This window comes from Mus caroli, unplaced genomic scaffold (genome assembly GCF_978045245.1).
Source record: "Mus caroli unplaced genomic scaffold, Mus_caroli_1 scaffold_6, whole genome shotgun sequence".
In the NCBI taxonomy this organism is placed as follows: Eukaryota; Metazoa; Chordata; class Mammalia; order Rodentia; family Muridae; genus Mus; species Mus caroli.
This window is the reverse complement of record NW_028227261.1, coordinates 143,081,119-143,106,395: the sequence shown is the minus strand read 5'-3', so window position 1 is coordinate 143,106,395 and position 25,277 is coordinate 143,081,119. Positions and strand designations below refer to the sequence as shown.

At 45.9% G+C, this 25,277-nt stretch overlaps 1 protein-coding gene across 3 annotated transcripts; it reads left to right on the top strand.

The window, feature by feature from the left end:
• The first annotated feature begins 4,125 nt into the window (after positions 1–4,125).
• Gem (GTP binding protein overexpressed in skeletal muscle) lies at positions 4,126–14,778 on the top strand. 3 transcript variants are annotated; one of them, XM_085839497.1, is made up of 5 exons: positions 4,126–4,292; positions 5,604–5,911; positions 10,890–10,966; positions 11,721–11,925; positions 13,229–14,778. In XM_085839497.1, the coding sequence occupies exons 2-5, from the start codon at positions 5,626–5,628 to the stop codon at positions 13,504–13,506; spliced, it is 846 nt and encodes a 281-aa protein (XP_085695623.1). In that variant the 5' UTR covers positions 4,126–4,292; positions 5,604–5,625; the 3' UTR covers positions 13,507–14,778. The 3 variants fall into 3 exon arrangements, with proteins under 3 accessions (XP_085695623.1, XP_021016477.1, XP_029331594.1); XM_021160818.3 differs by having other exon boundaries at positions 5,604–5,953; XM_029475734.1 differs by lacking the exon at positions 4,126–4,292 and adding an exon at positions 5,338–5,418 and having other exon boundaries at positions 5,604–5,953.
• Positions 14,779–25,277: the final 10,499 nt, after the last annotated feature.

The following is a 25,277-nucleotide window of genomic DNA, read 5'->3' as shown; positions in this document are numbered from 1 at the left end:
TTGCAGAACAGCAGAAGCCCTGGCCTCTGAGGCTCAGAGTCACAGGCGAGGAGGAGGCAAAGTCTAGGTTTGATCTTGCTTTTCTGATGTGAAATCCCCTGCCTTTCCTTTCAGCCTATGCAGGGATCACACATGTCTTCAGGAGGCAGGAGTTTATATAAATAAAAGGGAAGAGCTGGCTGGAGCCGAATGTGCTCAGGATTAGTAAGGCTGTCGGGAGCTGAATGCATACCTCGGCTACACTGCTGAATTGCAAACACTGCTACAGTTTGGATATTGAAAAATCTCTCCTCTCCCAAGGACCATGGGGTTGAAGGTCCAGTGATTGACTGTGAGAAAGGCAGGCTCTCAAGAGACTCCATGTTTGTGCCTTTGGTAGGTGGGCCAGGTCTTCAGGAGGTAAGGCCTGATGAGGAGATGCCCTTAGATCACTGGGGCAGGCCACTTAAAGGGATGGAGAGACACTGATTTATCAATCCTAGCTCTCCACGTTAGCTGCTTTACCTCTGATTACTGTTCCCGTCATGATCTAGCGCTGCCAGATGCCCAAGGAAAAGGGAAGTGCCTTATCTTGGACTATGAGCCTTCCAGAACCACAGCCTCAGCCTGACTTTGTAAGTAATCACCTCAGCTATTTTGTTATAGTAACAGACAGCTGACCAATACAACATTTAAAACGCGCCGAGAAGAAAAACTCATCTGTGTTATCTTCTTGGTTGTTGGCAGGGAAGGGAGACCATTGGGATGGCCGTTCACTTTGCTGTTGTGTAGCTTTTCCTGTCTAGAGGCCACGACACTATCTTGGTTGTAGTAAGCCTATGGCGTGAGGCAGTGTGTTAAAGGTAACTAATCGCTCCCATTGCCTTTTGAATAGGATGTATGTATTACAGTCCCAGGCATCTATGACCCATAATCTCTCCTTCCTAGTTTTCAAGGCACAATCTTCAAGGTCATATCATAGTCTATCAGTGATTAAGAGAAACATGCATCCAATACCTGTATCTACATCCTGAAAGGATTTTGCTCTTTCTCTACGTCTAGCCTCCCTTCCTCTTTCATCCCTTCTAAAATACTGGAAGCTGCTGCCCAAGTCTCCAGGCTGGCAGAGCATGTGACATGGGCAGGCCCCAAGTTAATCTCACTCAGGCTTTGTTCAGACTTGGAGAAGAGTGGGGGAGAAAGGAGCCTCACTCACTAGGGATATGTGACCCAGGAAAGGTCTTGGGTGATAGGAAGAGACTTGTGTAGTTTCCCCTAGGACTGGTCAGGCTTCTGTGGAGCAGAGGTGCATGCGCCTTGCTAGAAATGAAACAGCAGTGTCGGGAGGGTCGAGTGAGCATAGCTCTGCTACACAGAGCTGTTATCAGGCTGTTCCCCAGTGTTGCCTCTGTGCCGGAAGGAGATGTTTCGAGGTCCAACAGGGCTGAAGCCTGTGTGCGTTGCTTAGAAAGAGGATTTTTGTTGCTGTTCTTGTGTTAGGTCCTGCTGCCTTGCTAGACTCCAGCTGCTCATTTTGCTAGGACCTAAGGGAACGTTCAAACGCTGGCAGAAAGAATATGAAGAAAATATTCACAGAACAAGAACCAGCAAGAGGCTGCCAGTCTCTCCTCCTCAGACCTTGCTACTTGCACAGATGCCGTGATTCTGCCTTTCCTGTGCAGCTTCAGGCCATCAGATGGGTCTAGGAGCTGGTATCCTGGGTAGGCTACTTGGGGCTCTGATAGAAGTTGACTCTCAATTGTGCTTTGCAGGTGTGATTTTTTTTCTCTCTAAATTTTCACTTATCATTCGGTTGGAACCTGTTTTACATCACTATTTTCTCATTTGTCAGCGTCTGGCTTCTTGTGGGACAATTTAGAAAGGCAGACCCTCTTCTTTAAACATATCATTTTTGTACCTCCTCTCTCCAAAAAAAATGTGAAGGTTGGAATGAGCCCTCCACCCTTTACATTTTTGGGAGTGTTTTACGTATGCCAATGGAAACAGTTCCAGATACTGTCCAGACACACAGTTATAGTATTAATGTGAGGCTCGTGTGTGTGTGTGCGTGTGTGTGTGTGTGTGTGTGTGTGTGTGTGCCTGTGTGCTTGCCTGTGCATGATGGTTAGAGGCCAGAAGGGGACTATTTGGATGTTTTCTGTTGCTTTTCACTTTGTTTTATAAATCAGAGTCTTTCCCTCACCTGTCATTCCCTAGGCTGGCCAGCGCTGGTCTCTGCTCATCTCTGTCCTGCAGTCCAGCATTGCGGCTTCAGGCCTGTGGCCGATGCCTGGTTTCTGTGTAAGTGCAAGGGTCTGAACTCAGGCCCTGTGCTCGCTCAGCAGCACGTTCCCACTGAGCAATCTTCACAGCTCCCCAAAGTGAGCTTCTTGTTTCTCCTTTTTTATTTTTTAAAATTTATTTTATATTATGTGCCATTACCCCATCCCCCAATGTGAGATTCTTATCAATGTGAAGAAGTAGGATTAAGAGATGGTGGGATATGCTTACAGACACCACAGTGTTTCTGTTGAGAGCAGTCGCCAGAGCAATAGACCTAGGAGGAAATGTGGATATCTGCGTGGAAATGCCTCTCCTCAAAGATGTATTCACAGTTGGGTGGTTGTCTCCCCGCTCCTCCTTCCTTCTCCATCATCTCCCTCATTGTTTCCATCTTTCTTTCCCTCCCCTAGTCCTTTTTCCTCATTTTCTTTCTACATCCGTGTCCCTTCCCACCATGTTAACATTGAGGAAAACGTGGCGGCTGAAGAGCCGTATCCAGAGCATTATGGTACCCAGAATAGACTTTAGTTTGGCCACCTAAAGTCTTCCTGAATGGCCAAACTAAAGTCTATTCTGGCTCTGGCTCTTATCTTCCTTGTGCATAAATAAATTTGGGGCTCCGCCTTTGAGACTAAGGCGCTCTCCATCTTTCTTATTTGGTGGATTCTACCTTTGCCAGCTTGGTCCCTGACAGACCTGAATTGCAGCTGGTCACTTGGATAATTCCCAAAGCACATAGATGCCTTCGGGAAAATTGTGATACCGTTGTAACTACAGAGCAGCCCAGCCACTCCAATAGACACTGGTGCTGGCTGCTTCCCGAGGGGCCACCAGCCAACCCACAGCAGAAGCTGGCTGGAGAAGCAGATGGATGTGTTGGAAAGGCTAGCATGGACTCTAAACACAGCATGTGGGAAATGCCCACGTCCCCGGGAAATACCCATGTCCTGGGGAAGAGGTCACTTAGCAGTGCAGTTTAAAATGTACTCAAGGCAGGTTTCATTGCAGGGCCTCTTGTTCTCAATCCACAAATGTAGTAAGGAGCAAGGTTCTCCAGGCCCACCAGAACCACAGGTCTTTGCAAATCTTAGCAAATGATAGAAGCAGTAGGGCTCTCTCAGGGGATTGGGCCTCCTCCGAATCTCCCCATGGCTGGGAAGCCCTGGCTCCAGGCCACAGTTCCAGCCATGCTGAGCAGCTCGGTTCAGAGATGCGCTGATTGGGGTGTGATTAAATTTCTGATGGAGATTCAGCATTGTGGCCAAAACAGGGGGACGGCAGTGTTTAGCGCAAGCTGCTTGGAGCCAACCTTCCCCTTTTCAAGATCTCCCCGACTCTTTCCTCTGACCCTTCTCTTTTGGATCTTTTCCAGAAGAAGGAAACAAAGCAGTACGTCCCATTTCAGAGATAAGAAGTCAGGAAGCAGGAAGGGTCTGGTTGCTTCTCAGAGCATGCTCTGATGGTGGCCTGTCCACTCAGGGTGGCTGTAGCCTCATCCTGGAGGCCGGAGTCCCGCTCACTCAGACGGATCTGTTTTCTTGGCAAAGCTGGACTCGCGGCTTGGGCCTGTTTCTTTCCTCATCCTTTATTCAGACAGCTTACAAGTGCTCTGCTGGGAAGGGCGATTAAGTAGCACTAAGTGTATTTTTCCAGTGTCCACCTGATAAAAAGAAAATAAAACAAAATCAACGATTGAACTGTCATTTTTTTCTCCCTCACTCCTCTCAAGGGGATAGAGGAGTCACATGACTACGAGTAACTGATTTAGCCAAGTGGCTGCAACTCAGAGTTTGCTGCAGAGCCGCCCCCTCCCGGCGGGAGCGCTGACGTCACGGAAAAGCCCCGTCGCGGGGCTGCGGGGCGCGCTATAAACGGCGGCGGGCAGCGGAGGCTTCAGGAGGCGGCACTGCCAGCGGACATCACACAGCCTCGGACTGCGGAGCCCGCATCGCAGGCGTCAGGCGTTGCAGCAGGCAGCAAGCATTGTGCGGATCGACGGCAGACGCCCACCCAGCGCCCAGTGCAGCCAAGTAAGGGGCCATGGATGAGGGGCAGTCCCAGCGGGAGCCTCTGTGGGAAGGGGCGTTCCTGGTCTCCGAACTTTTTAAGTTGGGAAGGGAGCCTGTCCCTAGACTCCCTAGGTCAGTACCGGGGATTCTGCCGTGGGAGAAAGAAGTTCAGGTGCAAAGGATGCGCTTCTGATGGGGGTTTCTAAATTCAATTCCGGAGGAGTGTCACCTTACAGATTAGGTGGCAAGGCGGCAGACTTCAAGGTCTGCTGTCGCAAGTCTGTCAACCCAGGGACTGTTTTTAAGACTTAAAAAGAAACCGGTTGGTTCTGGATCGTGGCATAGGTGTGATGTATGGAGTAGGGTGTGTGAGCTGAGCGCGATCCTTGCGCTCACGCGGGGAGCTTGCTGAGTTAAAACCATAGAGTGGCTATCTCAGGCAGTCTTGGCGGAACAGACTGCCTGTCAGGCGAGGCAGTCTTGCAAGGAAAAAGTTGTAGGAAGTTGTTGAGTGGCTTTTCACTGAGTCTCTGATCTTCTAATTTACTTCAGAAAGGTGCAATTTTAAAAACAAATAATTATATACAGTAAAAAAAAAAATCATGGAGTGGACGATGTTCCTTAAGAATGAAGCACTTTTTGTACAAGTGTGATGTGTCTGAATGTGAGCAGGTCCTTCCCCTGTCAGAAGAACCAGCGTCAGGGCTGGTATGTTAAACAGTTTCTGTAGATAAGAGGGTAGAGCTGAGGCATAACACTCAAACAGAAACTGTCCCACTCCCCAAATAACGGTCTCTTCAGTCAGGCAGCTGGAGAACATCAGGGCAACCTTACTAAACATGGAAGTTCCCCCAAAGTGACTGTCCAGTCCAGCCAGGGGAGTGATGTCATTGCCACGTGTTTCCCACTGCAGGACGCGGGGGCAATTAAGAGCCATGTTTAGACAAGAACAGTTAACCTGGCCAGCTGGTCCCCAGCAGCTCTAACTTGTTGCTGATGGTAAAGTCATTTCTGGAGGCAATGGGTTCCTTCCAGCTGCCTCTGTGCCAACTCCCAGTGGGATTTCCAAAGCTCCTTTAAGGACGGAGGAAGCTTATGGGCAATGGATGGTGTTACTGCTACTACAAACGACAGCCTGATTGAGAAGGTAGTTACTGAGTGTGTGTGTGTGTTTTGTTGCTGTTGTTGAAAAGTTTGCTTTCTAGGCTTAGGGACAGTTTAGTGGTTGATTCTTATATTAAGAATTCCTACCCATCAAATGAAGCACCAAAGACAACTGTGTTGAGCTCCCCTGGGCCTGGCTCATTCTTAATCATATTGCCATCTTTACAGCTCTGATTCCTAGGATCCCGCAATGACTCTGAATAATGTCACCATGCGCCAAGGCACTGTGGGCATGCAGCCACAGCAGCGCTGGAGTATCCCTGCTGATGCCAGGCATCTGATGGTCCAGAAGGATCCTCACCCCTGCAACCTCCAAAACCGCCACTCTCCTGCTCCGGAAGACCACTGCCGACGGAGCTGGTCGTCCGACTCCACAGACTCGGTCATCTCTTCTGAGTCTGGAAACACCTACTACCGCGTAGTGCTTATAGGGGAGCAAGGAGTGGGCAAGTCCACCCTGGCCAACATCTTTGCAGGTGTGCATGACAGCATGGACAGCGACTGTGAGGTCTTGGGAGGTAGGTGGCCCAGCCCCGGTGGGCTTCTGTCTTGTAAGCAGAGAGTGAGAGGGAGTGGGTCATTTTTTCTGCAGAATTGGGAGCCAGGCATAATGGTACACACTTGCAATCCCAGCACCGGGAAGGGAGAAGCAGAAGGACTAGGAACTCAAGGTCATCTTCAGATACAAGGAGAGTTTGAGGCTAACCTGGGCTATGTGATTCTGTCTCAAAAAAACAAGAAACTGAAACAAAATGTATCTTCAGGATTAGGAGAACCTATACCTTCTCAATACTGAGATGGTGGCAGAGGCCTAACTGCTGGCACAGAGCCTCAAGCACAAAAAAAAGACAAGAGAGGGGGAATACGTGTACGCAGGACCAAATCTGTTGACCCAAGTTATCAAGGGGCTTTCTGAAGGTTGGGTTTGAGGGGTCCAAGAAGGCTGACTCGACCCTGGACTGGTTTTGGAGAGTTCATCACTGGAACTTTTTCTGTGACTATACAGAAAACCGAACTGATTTGGCAGGGAAAGAAACCTGCTAGAGTGGATCGATTAGTGTGTTTCCACTAACATTAGAAGCATTTGCAAGTGTAAGTAGGTCAAATGCTGTACTTGAAGTAACATAATAACTTAAAAAACTGAGCTATGAAGATGGTGATAAATGCCCTGCATAGAGCCTGACAGGTCTTCAGAGGATTTTCTGTATATGACCTATTTCCAGGATTTATTTATTTAATCCTTACCTATTTCTAGACCCACTTTGTACAAACATACATACACAACAACAGGTGATAGCTTTTTTATACTCTGGGGTGGAAATTACAACTGGGTAGCCAGTAGTTGTCATACAATGTCCTTCAGCTTGCGCTCCAACATCAGTATACGTACCCGGAACAGCTGCAGCCCCTACTTAGAGCTGTAGAAATGGAGGAAGGATTGTTCAGTGTCTGTCCCCACTTTCAGTTAAAATGAGAGGAGTAAGCTCGGGAAAGATAGCTTAGTGGTGTCTCATTTCTCTCTATTCAACGTGTGCAAATCTTACACCTCACTACAACAGCCCGTTTCATGGAAAGGGTTAATTCTCCTCAGCTGTCTTGGTGTTAGGGAGTTAGTGCTTCAAGAGGCAGCTCAGGGACTGTGGACCATGAATGATGGCTCATTGATGGCTCCCTGATATAGCATCCGTTCCTTTCCCCACTTCCAGAATCTCAGGGTCAAGGAGAAACAGGGCTGGCGTTGTGCAGTTGCTTTGCTCTTTGTATGGGCCGCTGGGTGCTAGAAGACAGCGAAGGAGCTAATACTCAGAATGGGCATTCGTAGTGGGAGGGGCCTTCCTGAAGTGCCTCATGATTGCTGAAGTTTATTTCAGTCCTTTCAGAATTCCTATGCCCATTCATGACCAGGGTCTTGGGGAGGATGGTTGGCAGATGGAGACCCACCCTTCAGGGAAGCTGGGTGTAGAGACTGGGGTTTTATGATCTTATGTTGTGATTGCCTTACACTCCTTCTACCAGCATGGGTCCTGTGCTATGTGTTGTCACTTCCTAATGTTCTCTAGATAATACATATCGATATCTCTACAGGGGTGGAGGCTTACAGAGCTAAGTGTCTCCTAGGGCTGCCATCCAAACCTGCTTGTGGTTTAACTAAAAACCCACTTTCTTTTACTGTCCTCTGGATTTAACTTTCAAATGCTGTTAAGTACACAGCACACGGGTCAGCACCATGTAGACTTTGGGTACCCAGTGACGGCTGAGTGGCGAGGCACTCAGAGCCACCGAGTGTAACTGAGAACATGGTGGCATTAGCAAGTACTGGGAAGCATAATAACTGCTCTAACTGTAATAATGCTGACATAGGGGCAGAATTGTTTTATTTGTTTAAAGAGGGAGGAGTTGAAAAATTAGTAGACAATAGGCCCAATAGAATAGTTTGCCCATTAGAAGGGGTGGTATGTATTCAGAGGGCAATACCCAATAGCCATAAAGCAATGGGACTGATGTGCAACGGGAAGAGGGAAAAGTAGGAAACTTCTTTGGAGAGAGACAGGGATGGCACTTTTCCTTAACTCCGACCAGACTGAGCATCTGATACTGAGAAACTTCTCAGTGATGGATCCATCCAATGTTACACATCCTCTGCGCATCGGCTGCATTCACTTGCTTTAGAAGTACATTAGAAGTGCATTTCCCCAGAGGAAGGTTTTCCAAAGCACACCCATGCATGGGTTTTGTCTTTTCCTTTCAGCATTTATTTACCAGGGGGAATGTATGTGATAGTCTTCTCCACCATTTCTCCTAATAAAGATGGATGTTCTTCCAGCCTGTTGCAACAGTCATATGATTCTCTGTGCATAGATAATTCCAGCTGTACACCCACCCATTCATCCATTCATTGATCCATTCATTTCTAAATCGTTACTGAATATGTAGCACAGCCCTTGGTGAGGCACAGTGGGAGTAGAAGGCACATGCAGAGCCCTGGAGTTTTCCCTTAGCATCTCACAATCTGCAATGGAGGTCAGATATCCACCCATTGGAAAGCAAGCCAGGATATGACGGTAATCTTGAGTTATGGGGAGAAAGTGGAGTTTGGAGAAAAGAATTCTGTCTGTGTAAATCAGAAAAGACTTAGTGGAAGAAAAGGTCTCTGATCTGGCCTTGAAGACAACTGGGACTTAGGAGGCCTGAGCTGAAGCTGCTCACAAGCACAGGGAATGAGCTCTGGATTTGGAATGTAATGAGTGGGGAGAGACTCTGCCACCCCCAGGTGACACAGACTTAGCTAAGTGCTCCTGGGTTCGCTTCGTTACCTCAGGAAGCTTCCTCTCCAGTATAACTGGAGTGATTCGTCCTAGGATAGCACAGTCACCAAAGGAGAGAGCAGAGAGCAACAGCACGGTGTTGGCGTGTACTGCCCAGAGAATCAACAGTGTTTACAGCCCACTCTGCAGCTCCATTTCTTTCTTCATGGTTCGGTATTCTGTTTGTAGCCTCAGTTCCCATGGTCAGAAACCTGAGCCTTAGGGGCCCTGGGAACATTGCCTAGAGTCACATGGGTAAGAAAGGGTCGATCCTAGATTTGAGGTGAGATTTGTGTGTGCTCACAGTCACAGCGCCATGGCATTTGCTGCTCATCCATTTGGGACACAGTTTTATAAGGAGCATGTACCATGGGTCAGGCACATAATGGGTTGAGGGACCAGGGATGGAGACACAGAGAACAAAGCAGGAGGAGGATATAGCACAGGGTAGTAAGTATCTGTCAAGTGTCGCATGTTAGAGAGTAAGTAACACAAAGATTCACAGAGCAGGAAAAGAAGCTCAGGACGCTGGTGCGATTTTAAATTCATACCCAGGGTGAGCCCTACAGATACCTAAAAGAGGGGATTCAGGTGTAAGGGCCAAAAAGAGATAAACTGTTACGAAAGTTATGGTTTCAAAAAGATGGAACTAAAAGCAGAAAACCCCAGAGGACATATGAGATGGTGCACAGGGTTGGTGGGAAATCCTCTCACAAAGGTCCCAGGACAGCTGTTTTTCCAGACAGAGCGCCTCTGGCCGTGATTGTTGTCACTCTTCACTCACAGCCAATGTAGGCTCAAATGCAGAGGGGAAGTTTCCATTACTTTCTGTGTAACAATGGCACATTCCTGTAATCCCAGCACCCAGGAGGCAACTTCTAGGCCAGCCTGATGGTGTAGTGAGTTCTAGGCTGGCCAGGGCTACTAGCAAGAATCCATCTCAACACAACAAAGCAAATGGGGTGGAGGGTTAAAGAAAATGATAGTTCAATTAGGGACCATCTTTAGGGACCATCTCAAAAATATTTTTTCTTGTGCTTCTGCAAAGAGGAGAAATATTGCTGAGCTCAAAGTTTCTGAAGTTTTTAGTGAATGTTCAGTGGCCACCCGCTAGAACACAATGGAGTTCCCATAAAGATTATGGAAATAGGGCTTATAGTTAAAACATCCCATAATGGAGCTTACAGTTAATGCTTTCTCATAGCTTCAGCCATTGAATTGGAGTCAAAAGGTCTTAGGGAGTTTATTTATCCTTATAAACGGCTTTTCTCCATAAAAGGCCCAAGAATGATGGAAATGATTCCCTTTTAACTCAAGCTATTTAGCCTTCCACAGAGCTGTGGGAGATCTGCTTAGTGATGGAGGACTGTGTGCTGCATGTTGAAGGAGAACACACACACACGCACACGCACACATACACGCACACATGCACGCACACACACGTGCATATACACAGAGACCAGAGGTCACTGAACTATGCTCCCAGCCCCTAAAATGATATCTTTGAAGTTCATTTTCTGCCTCTGTCTGTCTGTCTGTCTCTTTACATATATTCATATACATACTTATATGCACATCACATATGTCTTCATGAATATATAAATACTCACACACATATGAAAGGCATATGTTCTCTGCCTCTGTCTGTCTGTCTGTCTCTTTACATATATTCATATACATACTTATATGCACATCACATATGTCTTCATGAATATATAAATACTCACACACATATGAAAGGCATATGTTCATGTGGGGCACATATATGTGTCTATGTGTGCATGTGCATCTGGATTCTAGAAGTCAGCCTTGGGTATTGTTCTTCCATAGGCATGAGTCTTGTTTTGGGGGGCAGAGACTCTCAGCTAGGCTGGCCCACTATTGAACCCTGGGGATCTGCCTGCTTCTGCCTCCCCAAAACAGGGGCTCCGAGGGCTTCCCACCGTGCTTGGCTTTTCACGTGGACTCTTGAGGATGGAACTAAGGTTCTTGTGCTTGCACAGTAAGCACTTACAGACTGAGCTGCATCCTCAGTCCCACCCCGACCCCTGCGCCTGGAGTACAAATTCTAGAGTGAGGTCAACAGGAACCTCTTATGCTGAATTATTTCTCATTCACCTGACTGATATCAATGCTCGCTCTTTTCTAGAAGATACATATGAGCGTACCCTGGTCGTTGATGGAGAGAGTGCAACCATTATCCTCCTGGACATGTGGGAAAATAAGGTATGCAGGGCCTGTAGCTGCCAGTGTATTCCTTTAGGGCTTGCCTTTCAACAGGCTGCTTGGTGCCAGAGTGACCTTGTCCTACATAGTAGATGTTCCAGACGAGGAGGGCTCATTTCCTTGATTAAAAGCATTTACTTCTGAAGAACGAGACTGTGCTGGAGAACAGGTCGTTCACAGATGAGCCCTGAAGAACAAACAAATTGCAGTGGTTTGCCCCGAGTTCTATTAAAAACCACAAGAAGCATATTTGTTTTTGGGAGAGTTCAAATAAGCACGGCCACTTATTTTCAATGACACAGAACCACCTAGTGTGAAGTTGGCTTTCTCCATCCTGGATTCCAACATGGCTTTTGACAGTTTTGGGGCCTCCCAGAAAATATGCAAGATCATTGTTTACTGAGAACTTTCCTATTCTTACAAAAAGATTCTTAATTCTTAATTAGAAGGTTTTTAGGGAGTTAGAAAAGGCTGACTGTTGGCAGGTTAGATTGAGATTGGAAATACTGTTTGTCAATGTACTTATGTATTATTATAACAGTGCAAGCTGTAGTAGTAACTGGAAAGTAAGCTGTTAGCTATGGAAACAATAGAGATTGGCTTTCTTTGCATCTCTAGACATCCTGGAAGACCAATGTGTTTTGGGGTGTTGGAAGCAGTTTTCTTGTTTTCTCTCACTTGGGATAGACATGCAGTTTGACACCTTAATTTTTAGGCTAGCCTGAGCTCATGGAAGGTCTCTTTATTTCATCAGGGGGAGAACGAATGGCTCCATGACCACTGCATGCAGGTCGGGGATGCCTACCTGATCGTCTACTCTATCACAGACCGTGCGAGCTTCGAGAAGGCATCTGAGCTGAGGATTCAGCTCCGCAGGGCCCGGCAGACAGAAGACATTCCTATCATTTTGGTTGGCAACAAAAGCGACTTAGTGCGGTGTCGAGAAGTGTCTGTGTCAGGTAAGAGGGCGTGTGACATGGGCTCTACCCCTGCATGGCACACATTGGTCCACCAGCAGGTTCTCTTCCCCTTCCCCTGCAAGGTTGCATCCAGGGGCTCAGTGGATGCTCCATGAAGTTTGATAAATACTGTCTAAGACTCTCACAATTCCCATTGTTTGTATTAGTCATTTGTTGTTCTCTGTATCCTCTGGTCTACCTGAAGGTCCAGTGTACCCACTCCCCCTTGGCTGTCCTTCAGGAGTAACTTTAGGAAGGAGAGCAGCCTCAGGAATTTCCTGACAGTTATACCCCTTGCTCATCCTTCTGTTCTCCAAGCAGACCCCAACTTCAAGGGAGGAAAAGCCACACATGAATGCAAGGAGAGGAACTCGGGGTTTAGAACACTCATAAGAGAGAGTTTCAAAAGAGACAGCCTTATATACTCTGCCTGTGTTGACGTTCTCTTTATTGGGTCTCTCTAATCCCACCCCTTCTTTGTAAACTTCTGTGAGAACATCAGACTGATGGAACCACACATGCTTCTTGGTCCTTAGTTCAAACCTAATTCCTATTTGATGAGTAGGTCTCCATATTTTTTTTAGGGCCTTCAAGATCGCATTGGCTCAATGTAGATTTAGTACAACCATAAAAAATAAAATATGGCATTTTCAGTCCCTGCTCAGTCAAGACAATTCTCCCAACTGGTGGGAACGTTTTACTAGGACACAAACACTATTCCGTGTTCACATCTTCTCAAACTGAAATGTGGACACGTGGCCGTTAAACACAGTGGAGTATTTAAAACTGAGAGCTTTAGAAAAGCTTGGCTGTTTGATGGACTGAGTTTCCTGTCCCTGTCGGTTACGAGCTCCTTCATGTTTTTTTTTTTTTTTTTTTTTTAATGACATTCAGTTTCTTTGTCTATCTGATAAGAGTAATGGAATGTTTTCAAGATTGTTCTGAGCAGTGAAAAGTGTTTGGAAAGAGATTAGTCTGGCTGTTGAATGTAGCAAAGCTGTAGTAAGTGAAGGCTATGACTTTTGCTGTTCTAATTCATATCATAGACCTGATGGAATTGGACTTTCATATAGTGAGTTTGTGGTGAGCCAGATCTAGCTGGCTTCCTGGGATCCTCTTATGGGCTATTTCCACTCAGACCCTGGGAGGATGCATGCTGTAGTGTGTTCTTCTGTCTATAACGTAGCCTACTGCCCTGTGCTACCCCTAGGGCAGTTTTAAAGAGGTGTTCTCCAGCTTGGCCACATTGTACAGAATCATACTCTATGAGCCCTCTGACTTTCTTCTCCCCTTTCCTCTCTAGAAGGGAGAGCTTGTGCTGTGGTGTTCGACTGCAAATTCATCGAGACCTCTGCGGCCGTGCAGCACAACGTGAAGGAACTGTTTGAGGGCATTGTGCGGCAGGTGCGCCTGCGCAGGGACAGCAAGGAGAAGAATGAGAGGAGGCTGGCCTACCAGAAGAGGCGGGAGAGCATTCCCAGGAAAGCCAGGCGCTTCTGGGGCAAAATTGTGGCCAAAAACAACAAGAACATGGCTTTCAAGCTCAAGTCAAAATCCTGCCATGACCTGTCTGTGCTCTAGGCACCCAGTGTCATCCAGATGTCCCCTTGGTGGACATCGTTGAAGGCTTTTGGGACCAGTGATCTATATTAGATTGGATACATAAGCATTGTTAGACGCGGCTTCCCCTATTGCAGATGGAAACCAACAGGTTAGCCTCGTGGGCAACCAAGTGCACGGGCAATGAATGAGCTCTGTCAAGAGTCAGTATTTATTCATAGGAAAAGCTTGACCTGCTACGTGGACGTCTCAGACTCATTTATGGGCACGCTTCGGGTTCACATGAGTTTCTCTCTCCTTTGGACAGCAGAGTATTGATGCTTATGAAGAATGCGTAGGACAGGAGTTTTCATCATTGAAGTTTTTCCCAGTGTTGTTCTATGTGACTTCGAGGTCCTTGGATCATATAGAGATGTAGGAAAATGGTGGTAGTTTATTGGAAGGAGAAGGGCTCATTGCGTACTTATATCCCGGGAACGACATCTTTAGAGCTGGCCTCATCACAGTTGTGACTGTTTCTGCTCCAGTGAAGAGAACTGTTAGAATTTGCTGGAAACTGAGGCTTACTAACAGCTTTTGTTTAAAGACCACAGAGATTTGTAGACTTAGGAGCTAATATGTGTACTACTAACAGGTTCAAAAAATTGTTTACTTATGTGTCGTAGAAGTGTTTATTTTGAGGAAACTATTTTTTTTTTGCCAAATTCCACTTAGTCAAATCATCTTTTATGTCTTGCTGTTTTTTAAATCATTAAGCTATCATAAAATATTTTTTTAAAAAAATCTCAACTATATTGATAACCTGCAGTGCAAAATTTTAAATATAGTCCTGTTCCCCCCCCCCAAACATAAACATGCCCCATCCTTTGGGTTGCTTCTTGTATGCCACAGCTGAATTATATTTATTATTTTGCAAATAACCATTTTAATATTTGATAAAGCATATTTATGAGCATATTTCTTACTGAGAAAATGTCTGTTTTATTACCTTTTTATATTTTTCAAAATATTCAAGTTTTTACCTATATGTCTTATAATAAAATAAATAAAATCTTTGAAAAGGAAAGCATTCTGCTATCCTCCATGCAGAAGACAAGTGCGAGTCTCTTCCTCTGGCGTTTAGAACAAGCTGTGTTTCCAAGGGACAGACAGTTTCCCCTGCCATTAGCTAAGTCCTTAGCTATTTTTTTTTTTTTTTTAAGAATCCCCAAGTTCTCTCCTTTGGAATCATGGTTCATAGAAAAGAAGAGTTATTTCTGGCTGATTGAATTGGGAAGGATTTGGAGTCAAATAAAGCTGAGCTAGAATCAAAGCCGATTGTCCTTCTACTTTGGTCTGGCAAATTCCTGACTGGACAGATGGCCCTCATTTTGTCCCTTGAAGGCTAATGATCTTAGGTTTCACTAAAGCATTAGGGGGGATTTAAAAATGTGTGTGTGTGTGTGTGTGTGTGTGTGTGTGTGTGTGTATGTGTGTGAGTGTGTGTGTGTGTGAGTGTGTGTGTGTGTGTGTGTGTATGTGTGTGTGTGTGTGTGTATGTGTGTGTGTGTGTGTGTGTGTGCTTGCGCAGTGGTGATTAGTGATTTCAGCCTAAGATCTAGCCAGGCAAAGCTTAAACCAAATTGCCCTCTCAGCCACTAATATGGCTTGGCGTGGCTCTCAGGGCAGTTCTGCAAGGGCAGTGTGTTACCCTTGTTGGAACAGAAGGCCCTGGTGGTATTCTTTTGCTCTCTTCTGGCTCCCCCTACACACTTCTTCCCTTCCAACCCACTGTCTTTCTGAGGTTGTAGATACCCTGATGGGGATACTCGCAAAGTCTTCCAAACCGCCTCAAGCTCCTGTCGTTTTCATAGGCAGCCACCATGCTTTGTTTGGCTCCTTTTTTTTTTTTCCAAGTTGAGGGCAAAGGTTCCCTTCTGTGCACTTTATGTCTTTGGATTGCTCCTGGGAATTGCACAGGGAGCGGAGCTAACAGGAAAGAGTCAGGCTGCACAGGCCTGGGATGGACTTTGGTTCTACCTTCTCTTGAGCCAGAGTGTATCTCTGGATTGATATTCATTTCTAGCTTTCTCATCTGTGAAATGGGCTTGCTCACCATCCTTCTGAGGTGGTTGTGAGAGTGACATCTGTTTGTGTTGTGCAATGGGGGTTGTGGGGAGTGGGGAGGGCTTGGGAAATGTAAGCTTCCATTGCTTGGCCCTGTATATCCTTCCTTCTGGGAAGCTTAAAACTGGCTTTATGAGTGTGTTTTTCTAAGTTCAAACGGAAACCCCTTCATATCAGAGACTACTGTGCCTTTCCCTTCAACACCCCTACCTTATACTGGTTTGAACTTTCATGGTGTTTCCTTGTGAATTTCACAGGCCCTTTGTGACTCCGTGAGGGAGACAGAATTCTTTACTTCACACGCACACACATACAACACACATTGTCTGGTATACATACTGTGAACACATAAAAGTATACAAATTACAAACAGCACACACAGATGACACATATACATTTTGCTATTTTCCCTGTTTTAAAACTCAACTTTCAATTCTCACCTGAGGAATACCGAATGGCAGAGAAGCACCTGAAAAAATGTTCAACATCCTTAATCATCAGGGAAATGCAAATCAAAACAACCCTGAGATTCCACCTCACACCAGTCAGAATGGCTAAGATCAAAAATTCAGGTGACAGCAGATGCTGGCGAGGATGTGGAGAAAGAGGAACACTCCTCCATTGTTGGTGGGATTGCAAGCTTGTACAACCACTCTGGAAATCAGTCTGGTGGTTCCTCAGAAAATTGGACATAGTACTACCGGAGGATCCAGCAATACCTCTCCTGGGCATATATCCAGAAGATGTCCCAACCGGTAAAAAGGACTACATGCTCCACTATGTTCATAGCAGCCCTATTTATAATAGCCAGAAGCTGGAAAGAACCCAGATGTCCCTCAACAGAGGAATGGATACAGAAATTATGGTACATTTACACAATGGAGTACTACTCAGCTATTAAAAAGAATGAATTTATGAAATTCCTAGGCAAATGGATGGACCTGGAGGGCATCATCTTGAGTGAAGTAACACAATCACAAAAGAACTCACACAATATGTATTCACTGATAAGTGGATATTAGCCCAAAACTTAGGATACCCAAGATATAAGATACAATTTGCTAAACGCATGAAACTCAAGAAGAATGAAGACCAAAGTGTGGACACTGTGCACCTTCTTAGAATTGGGAACAAAACACCCAGGGAAGGAGTTACAGAGACAAATTTTGTAGCTGTGATGAAAGGATGGACCATTTAGAGACTGCCGTATCCAGGGATCCATCCCATAATCAGCTTCTAAACGCTGACACCATTGCATACACTAGCAACCTTTTGCTGAAAGGACCCAAAGATAGCTGTCTCTTGTGAGACGATGCCGGGGCCTAGCAAACACAGGAGTGGATGTTCACAGTCAGCTATTGGATGTATCACAGGGCTCCCAATGGAGAAGCTAGAGAAAGTACCCAAGGAGCTAAAGGGATCTGCAACCCTATTGTTGGAACAACATGATGTACTAACCAGAACCCCGGAGCTCTTGTCTCTAGCTGCATATGTATCGAAAGATGACCTAGTCGGCCATCAATGGAAAGAGAGGCCCATTGGACTTGCAAACTTTATATGCCCCAATATAGGGGAATGCCAGGGCCAAAAGAATGGGAATGGGTGGGTAGGGAAGTGGGGGGCGCTATGGGGGACTTTTGGGATAGCATTGGAAATGTAATTGAGGAAAATATGTAATAAAAATATTAAAAATTAAAAAAAAAACAAAACTCAACTTTCCTTTAAATTCTTTCAGACAAGTCCCTCCTCCCCTCAATGGCTAACAGAAGACAGACTTCCTAGTGCAGAGATTTGGTCAGTGTTGTTGCCAAGGCTCACAGCTTGGCCCAAGTTGTAGATCACGGGGCTACACTGCAATCCAGAGAGCTTTTGCTTAAGAGTTATAGCTCTAGAGTCAGACAGACCTGAATTTTGGTGCACTAGATACCACTGAGAGTGACACTGTTCTCTTCCAGCCTTATCTTCTCATCTCTAATGTCACAAGAACTAAATGCCTTGTGGGACTGGATGAGACCCATGGTACCACCTGGGAGAATTGTGACCCTTCCCCCTCTGCTGTAGTACAGGCCCCTCCTCTCACACAAGCTTATCACACACCCAGGCACTGCTTGCTGCTGGGAATGCAGTGATGACTAAGACATTGTGCTTATCCTTGGAAACCTCATGAGCAGTAAATCTGACTGTCCCCAATGAACAAAGACAGCATCGTTGGAAAGAGGAAAAAAGACCACAAAAAACCTCATTTAGCCATATTTAAGGAACAAAGGATGGGTCAGAGCAGCTTGCCTTCAAGAAGCTTATGGTATAGTCCATAATGGTGGGAAGTAGGCAGGAGGATGACTGAAGACAAGAACCTGAAGTGTGCTGTGAAAGACAGTAACTGCTGTGTGAAAAGTGAGTGAAGGAGAGGAGAGGGAGACAGAGACACAGACATACAGATACACAGAGACACAGACATACAGATACACAGAGACACAGACATACAGATACACAGAGACACAGACATACAGATACACAGAGACAGAGACACAAACATACAGATACACAGAGACAGAGACACAAACATACAGATACACAGAGACAGAGACACAGACATACAGATACACAGAGACAGAGACATACAGATATACAGAGACAGAGACATACAGATACACAGAGACAGAGACATACAGATACACAGAGACAGAGACACAAACATACAGATACACAGAGACAGAGACATACAGATACACAGAGACAGAGACACAGACATACAGATACACAGAGACAGAGACATACAGATATACAGAGACAGAGACATACAGATACACAGAGACAGAGACATACAGATATACAGAGACAGAGACATACAGATACACAGAGACAGAGACATACAGATACACAGAGACAGAGACATACAGATACACAGAGACAGAGACATACAGATACACAGAGACACAGACATACAGATATACAGAAACAGAGACATACAGATACACAACGACAGAGATTCAAACATACAGATATACAGAGACAGAGACACAGACATACAGATACACAGACATACAGATACACAGAGAGACAGAGATAGACACAGACATGATGTATGAGAGTGATCTTGGTACAAAGGAGACTCACAGACAAGGTTACCGTGTAGAGGTTGGGACAATAAAGTTACATTTAGAAGACTTCTTGGAGCCACCAAAGCTGGAAGAGCTATATGGAAGGGTTTTCTCCGAAGACTTCATTGGATCTGTGTCTCAAATGACAGTGATCCCAGTTCTAGCACCTAGAACTGCAATAGCATTGATTTCTGTTGTCTTAGCCACTAAGTTAATCTCAGCAGTGCTAGAAAACTAACACCATGGGTCGTTTAGTTGACTGAGCCCCACTCCATTCATCTGGAAGATGCCTCTCAACTCCCAAGAATGTCATGAGGCCTGGATGTCTTGTTTACTTATTAATTCGTCTTTCAAGAGGTGGATGCTAAGTTTCAAACTTAGCAAGTGGTCTAGCTGTCAGTTTAACATATCTAAGTAGACCGGCCTCCGGGTTTCCCAGCATCCCTCAGTCCCTGCTTGTTACAGAGTATGGCTGACATACTACTGTATTCTGAACTCTCCAGCCCGGGGGCTGTGCTGCTCATTCCCCAGAGGCTCTTCTGTATGTAATGCAGACATTTTGGGTACCTGCCTCTGTTGTACCTTTGGCCTCCTGGTTGCTGTACCCGGTTCCCTCTCTCCTTTCCCACACCTTCTCTCCCCACATGGCCCAGCTCAGTCTGGTTATGTCTACTCTAGACTTCCCCAGATACCCCTGTCTCTGCCTCTGGCTATGCTCTCCCTTTTATCTACAATAGACTTTCTCCTCCACCATACCTAAGAGCAGTTATGTCCTTTACTTCCTCCCTCCCTCCCTCCCTCCCTCCCTCCCTCCCTCCCTTCTTTCTTTCTTTCTTTCTTTCTTTCTTTCTTTCTTTCTTTCTTTCTTTCTTTCTTTCTTTCTTTCTTTCTTTCTTTCCTCATTCAGTGGGAGGGACTTAAGTGAACAGATAAGCTAGGGAGAAGTTGCAAGGTAAGTTGAGTTTCAAACTGGGAAGTGTTGACTTGGTTCAGGAAGCAATTTAAATGACTAATATTCCCAAACAGGGTGTGCCCCTGTTGCTACTTCAGGACACCTCAGGGATTGAGGAAGCTGGCTGGAACCAGAAGGAGAGATCCTCCTCAGGTGAGCAACAGCTTTGAACTGGAGTGCTGAGTGAGGTGATTGCTGCAGAGTCCTTCGAGTGCTGATGAGGTGCTCTTAGGATGTGTACACATGTTAGAGAGGACACTTAGAGTTCATATGCATAGCAGCATAAAGTTATTTACATGTGGAGTACTAGCAAAGTAGTAAGGCCTGGTCCTCACAAATGCCAGATATCAGAACCAAAGGGCTTAGGTGAAACACAGAAGCTGCACGAGCAGGCCAGATGCATGTCAGGCAAGGCCCAACTTACATGATTTCACTGGAGTAAGGATGTGGGTTACAGGTATAGCTATCTAGAGGACAGCTACAGAAGATCAGGTACCCCTACGCTTCCAGTGATTGGCTGGTTGAATCCACAAGGAAGCGAAGAACTCTATACAGGGCACCAATGTACTGAAAGCAAAGACAAAGTTTTAAGTACTGTGTGTTCTCATGTTGGACAATTGAATACAGACTAGCTTCATGTATCAATGAGACAACCAGACTCTTATCTTACTTCACATTTCAATATTTGTGTTCCCCAAATGGAGAGGCTATCGGTAGCTTAAAGTATTTCAGAGCACACCAAGGACACTGAGCATCCAAGAGGAACATTCCCATTCAGAAACTTCACCCAGGCCACTTTCAATTAGGTTTATGGAGGCAGTGGTCACATAAGTACGTAAGTGCATGCCAAGGTGTCCCTGCATCTCCTACTCCATCATGTGTTTAACCTCCAGTTTACCATTAGGCTGTAAGAAAAATCACGACGTGTGAGAGATGCCGAGGCGTGGTCCTGTGAGCATCACCCAGAGGTCCCACATGGGTGTCTGAGTAAAGAAAATGTGCAGTTTTCATATGATGCTCTGGTATCCTTCTGGGGACATGAGCATCCAAATTTACCAGGGAAGTACACATGTGTGACTATTAGAACATGGGGATGGAACAGGGTAAGGAGGCAGTCAGCTTAAGCCTTCAGCTTTAATTTGTCTAAAAAGCCACAATCAAACATATTTGAAAGTAGTCATTTCTTTCTCTGTAAACACTAGACCAGTCAAAGCAATGAGGTAGGAGTGGAAATCCTATTTAAAAGAATCCAAAGGCAACTGCCTTCTGTGTTTCATCCACTTGATTATAAGATGGAGTGGGTGGCCTGCCATAATGTGTTTCAATATTTGGAAACAGCTTGTGAGGATCTTGGATTTGAGGAGGAACAACTGGGAAAATGGAGTCCTCAGCTGGGTTGGAAAAATAAGAATAAGTGAAACCAGGTTCTCCAGATGTCTTTGGACAAGGACTGCAAACATCCAAGAATAGAGAGACAAGGAGGCAGGCGGCCGACATGGGCCCCGCTGCCATTGCATGGGGTGCTCTGAGAAGCATATGCTAGCTGTCATGTGTGAATTATCTGAGCCATGGCCAACAGACTTTGTTGATGAGGATGGGAGCGGCTAATGTTTATTTTGGGCCCTGTCACATGGCAGCACATGTGGATCTCTTGACTCCAAAAGATGATTCACACTTAGAGATTGAGAGGACCTTGGCTGTGGGTCCGCTGCTCCTTTTTATACAGAGAACTATCCTGAATTTGACACTGAGTGAGTGGTACTTGCTACAGGTAACTTAGTGGTCCTGCTTGCTTGAAACCCTGAGCTATAGGTCTCAGATAATTGCTGAGGTGATAAGGGTATACCACCATGTCACCTGGGTGTGCTCTTTGGTAACCTTCTTACATATATGACATTCTCTAGACCACTCTTCCTAGCACATGTCTAACAAAACTCACTTGTCCCAGGCTTCTGGCTTCTGCCAGGTGAAAGGATTACGTTAGAGAATCTGAGAAGGGGTTTGTTTTATACCCAGAGAACACTGGGCTCAGAGTAGGAAGTCTTAGATCCTGGCCCTGGTTTTGCTAGCTAAGAATGGACTTAAAACCCTTTTAACACAAAAGAACAAGGGTTTAAGACTCCAGAGGGTTTTTAAGGTGACAGACTGGGATGAGGGATAAAGGGTGGGTATCTCGGTCCCTAGAGATCATTAACGTGCTGTGCGCACGAGCTGGCCCTGAGCTTGTCTGCACTTCAGTTACTCTGATGATGTTTAAGAGAGAATTCCAGGCACCCCAGTTGCATGGGGGAGACCCTTGGGTTTTGTGGTTCTCTTGATGTCCACCTTCAACTTACCTAGCACCGTCCAGCATAGAGACCAACACTTTTCTGTTTTTTTTTTTGTTTTTTTGTTTTTTTGTTTTTTTTGTTTTTTGTTTTTTTTGCTTACATTGCACTGGCCTTGATCACTGTTCCTCAGAATATTTAAAGTCAGTTAGAAACATTAGCTGTTGGGACAGTGCCAGTGCCATCTCTTCTGGCAGCTGAGGGAGGGAACTCTTAATTTGATTTCCTTTGTTATGCCTTTGAGAGCCTCTGTACAGACTGTCAATTAGCACTCTATTTTTGGTGATGCAGATAAAGATCTTTGACTGATTACAAACCCCAGATTGAGGGTGAACTGGCTCATTCCCCTGCATGTGAGGAGAACAGTGCTCCACCCCATACACAAATGGGCCCCTGGGGCCTTGAAGGGGTTTCTGGTCAAAACTGTGAGTAAGGCAAGATGTTTGCCACAGAAGGCAGAGGCAGGCTGACTGACATGGTCAGGTAAGATAGCTGAAAGGGGAAGGTTCTAAAATGCAGCTGCATCCTGGCTGTAAGGAGTACCTTCCACTGTTGCGTCTGCTCTCGACCAGCAAGAACGACACGACCACCAGTTCTTCTAACAGCAGTTTATTCAGCAAGCTTCAGTCTTCATCTCTCTCCCTTCATCTTTTTCTCCCTTCATCTTTTTCTCCCCTGAACCCTGGGCCTCTCACTCTTATATACTCTCAGCCCCCATCCACTCATGGCAGGCCACGTCACCTCACCAGGCACGCAGCTTCAGCCAATCAGGGTGGCAGGGGCATGTCTCCACCAAATATGGACTTGTTTACACTGCCAGCATCATGGCGCACCTGCACAGCTCTCACGATGGTTGTGGCTTATTTTCAGGTGTATGAGGAAGTCAGGTGCAAGTCATAAGACTTAGCTGCAGTCCCAGGTGCCATCTTGGGACTGCTGCCACACCCGCTCCTCACATTCCACGTTCTTGTTTTCTTGTGTGTGTGTGTGTGCGTTTGTGTGTGTGCATGTGCTAGTGCACACACATGCCCTGGCCAATGTGTCCATGTATTTTGATATGAAGCATCTTCCTTAATCATCCTCCACCCTCATTTGAGACAGTGTCTCACTGAACCTGAAGCTAGAGCAGCCAGCCAGTGACACCTAGGACCTCCCTCTTTCTGCCTACCCCACAGGCTGAGGTGGTAGACAGGTGTTTTCTTGGAAAGGGTGGGTGCTAGAGATCCAAACACAGACCTACGTGGTTTTTTGGCAAGCACTTCACTGACTGACCCATCTGCCTAGCCTGTTTTAGCTTCCTTCAACCAGATTATTACATCTTAATGAAGAAATTAACTACATACATTAAATAAGTTCTCTATTCTTTATACTTCTGTTCTCTGGATTTCCCAGAGAATACACTCCTTGACCAAAGATGTTCCCCCCAACCCCCGCAACTGAGAACAGGTTGAAAAATTCAAGAAGCCTCTAGGAAGTCCTGAGATGGTGATGTAGTCTGTGCTCTGCACGGGAACAAGATGGCGGCTAGCCATACTGCAGGTTAGCAGCCTCCGCCTTCTGGGAGCATGAGTTGGGGCAGTATTGACAAAGGCCTCTTGTCTATAATCTTGTGCCTACGCTTCTAAACTTCCAAGAGAAGGATAGCCTTAACCCCTGCATCGCCCAGGAGTACCTCATAGGTGCCCGTGGTGTTGGGGAGTGAGTGCCAGGCCTCATATGCGACGGGTTCCACCCCTGAGCTGTACCTCCGCTCTGCTCTTGGTTGCCTGTGGTAGACACAGAAACCTTTCCCGCTACGGCTGGTTCTTGAGCTCTCCATTTTCCCCCACACTTCACAGAGGCCACCATCTTCCTGTTGTGACTAGCCCATCGGTCTTCTCACCAGCACAAGCCTTACTCTACTGAGCTCAGGATCCCTGAAGGTTCAGGTGCGGTGTCACACGTCAGATTTTCTAAGAGTGTGTTCTCCAGGCCATTTGCTCTCAGCTCATGTCAATTTCAACGAAAGAGGAGTCTGTGGTCAACTATGTACTGGGTTTGAACCCAGGGTCCCGTGCGTGCTTGGCAATCACTCTGCCACTGCCTTGTGAACGCTCTGCTTGTAGTAAAATGGGACTCAATGGCAGGGGAGCAGAAGGAGTGGGAGGAAAGAGAGCAGGAGATGGATTTGATCAACATCCTCTGTGTGCTTGCATAACACTCTCAAACAAACAGTGGCAAATATATTAAAGATGTGCCTGGAGTGACAGTTACCACTTTAAGAGCACAGTTCTTCTGCCTTAGGTATGTTCAGGGCCCTGCAGCCATTACACCATCCGTATCCAGGTTTCTGACATCCAGTCTGTACCAGGGCTGGAATGCCATTTGCAGCCTGGGAAACCTCCATCCCACTTCTGGTCTCCATGAGTTTTAGTGCTTCAGGCAGCTCACCTGAGTGGATAGCTAGCTGCCTCCTTGCCTTATGACTTTGTTTTAATTTTTAGAGAGTCTAGCCATGTAGTTCAGTCTTTCCTTAACCCCCCCTCCCTTAGCCTCCAAATCCTGGGATAATGTGTGTAGCACCACATCCCGCTGGTCCATAATTTCTTTCATATATGTCTTTGAGATTCATCCAGGTTGGGACATGCATCAGATCTCTTCCTGCCCCTTCTTCTTGATCCCTTTATTTTATTTGTTTATTTTTGCTATTGTAAATAAATTACACATTTCTTTCTTCCCAATCCTTCTTCCAAACTCTCCCGTATGCCCTTCCCCATTTTCCTTCAGATTTATGGTAATTTTTCATTCCTTGCCATTGCATGCCTGTATGCATTATATACACATTCTCCTAAGTATGACCTGTTGAGTCCATATAGTGTTACTTGTATGTGTGCTTTCAGGGATGATTTTTTTTTTTTTTTTTTTTTTTTTAGTAGTGAGTGGCTATCAGTGTGCTCTCCCCTGGGAGGACCACCTCTCTTGATCCCAGCTTTCCTCCGTTTCCTGTCCGTCTTTGTGTAGGGTTGAGGCCTTGTGGGGTTTTCCTCCATCGATTTGGCATGCTCACTGGTGTGATCCTTGTTCAGCTCACATTTGGGCAGTCATGTTGGTGAGATTTTACGGTTATAACTTCTGATGTTACTAGAAGACACAATCTCACAGGCTCTTACAGTCTTTCTTCCCCTTCTGCAGCAATGTTCCCTGAGCCTTAAGTGGGGGAGTATTTTGTAAATGTATACATCAGGATTGGGCTCCACAATGATGTATTTTCATTGGTTGACATTTCTGCCTGTTGCAAAAAGAAGTGTCCTTGATAAGGGGTGAAGA

Bases quoted from the DNA above. Each gene is read 5' to 3' on its own strand.
- Gem (XM_021160818.3), top strand. From the start codon at position 5,626: ATGACTCTGAATAATGTCACCATGCGCCAAGGCACTGTGGGCATGCAG. The intron at 5,954-10,889 runs GTAGGTGGCCCA...GCTCTTTTCTAG, and splicing joins CGACTGTGAGGTCTTGGGAG to AAGATACATATGAGCGTACC. The intron at 10,967-11,720 runs GTATGCAGGGCC...TTATTTCATCAG, and splicing joins TGGACATGTGGGAAAATAAG to GGGGAGAACGAATGGCTCCA.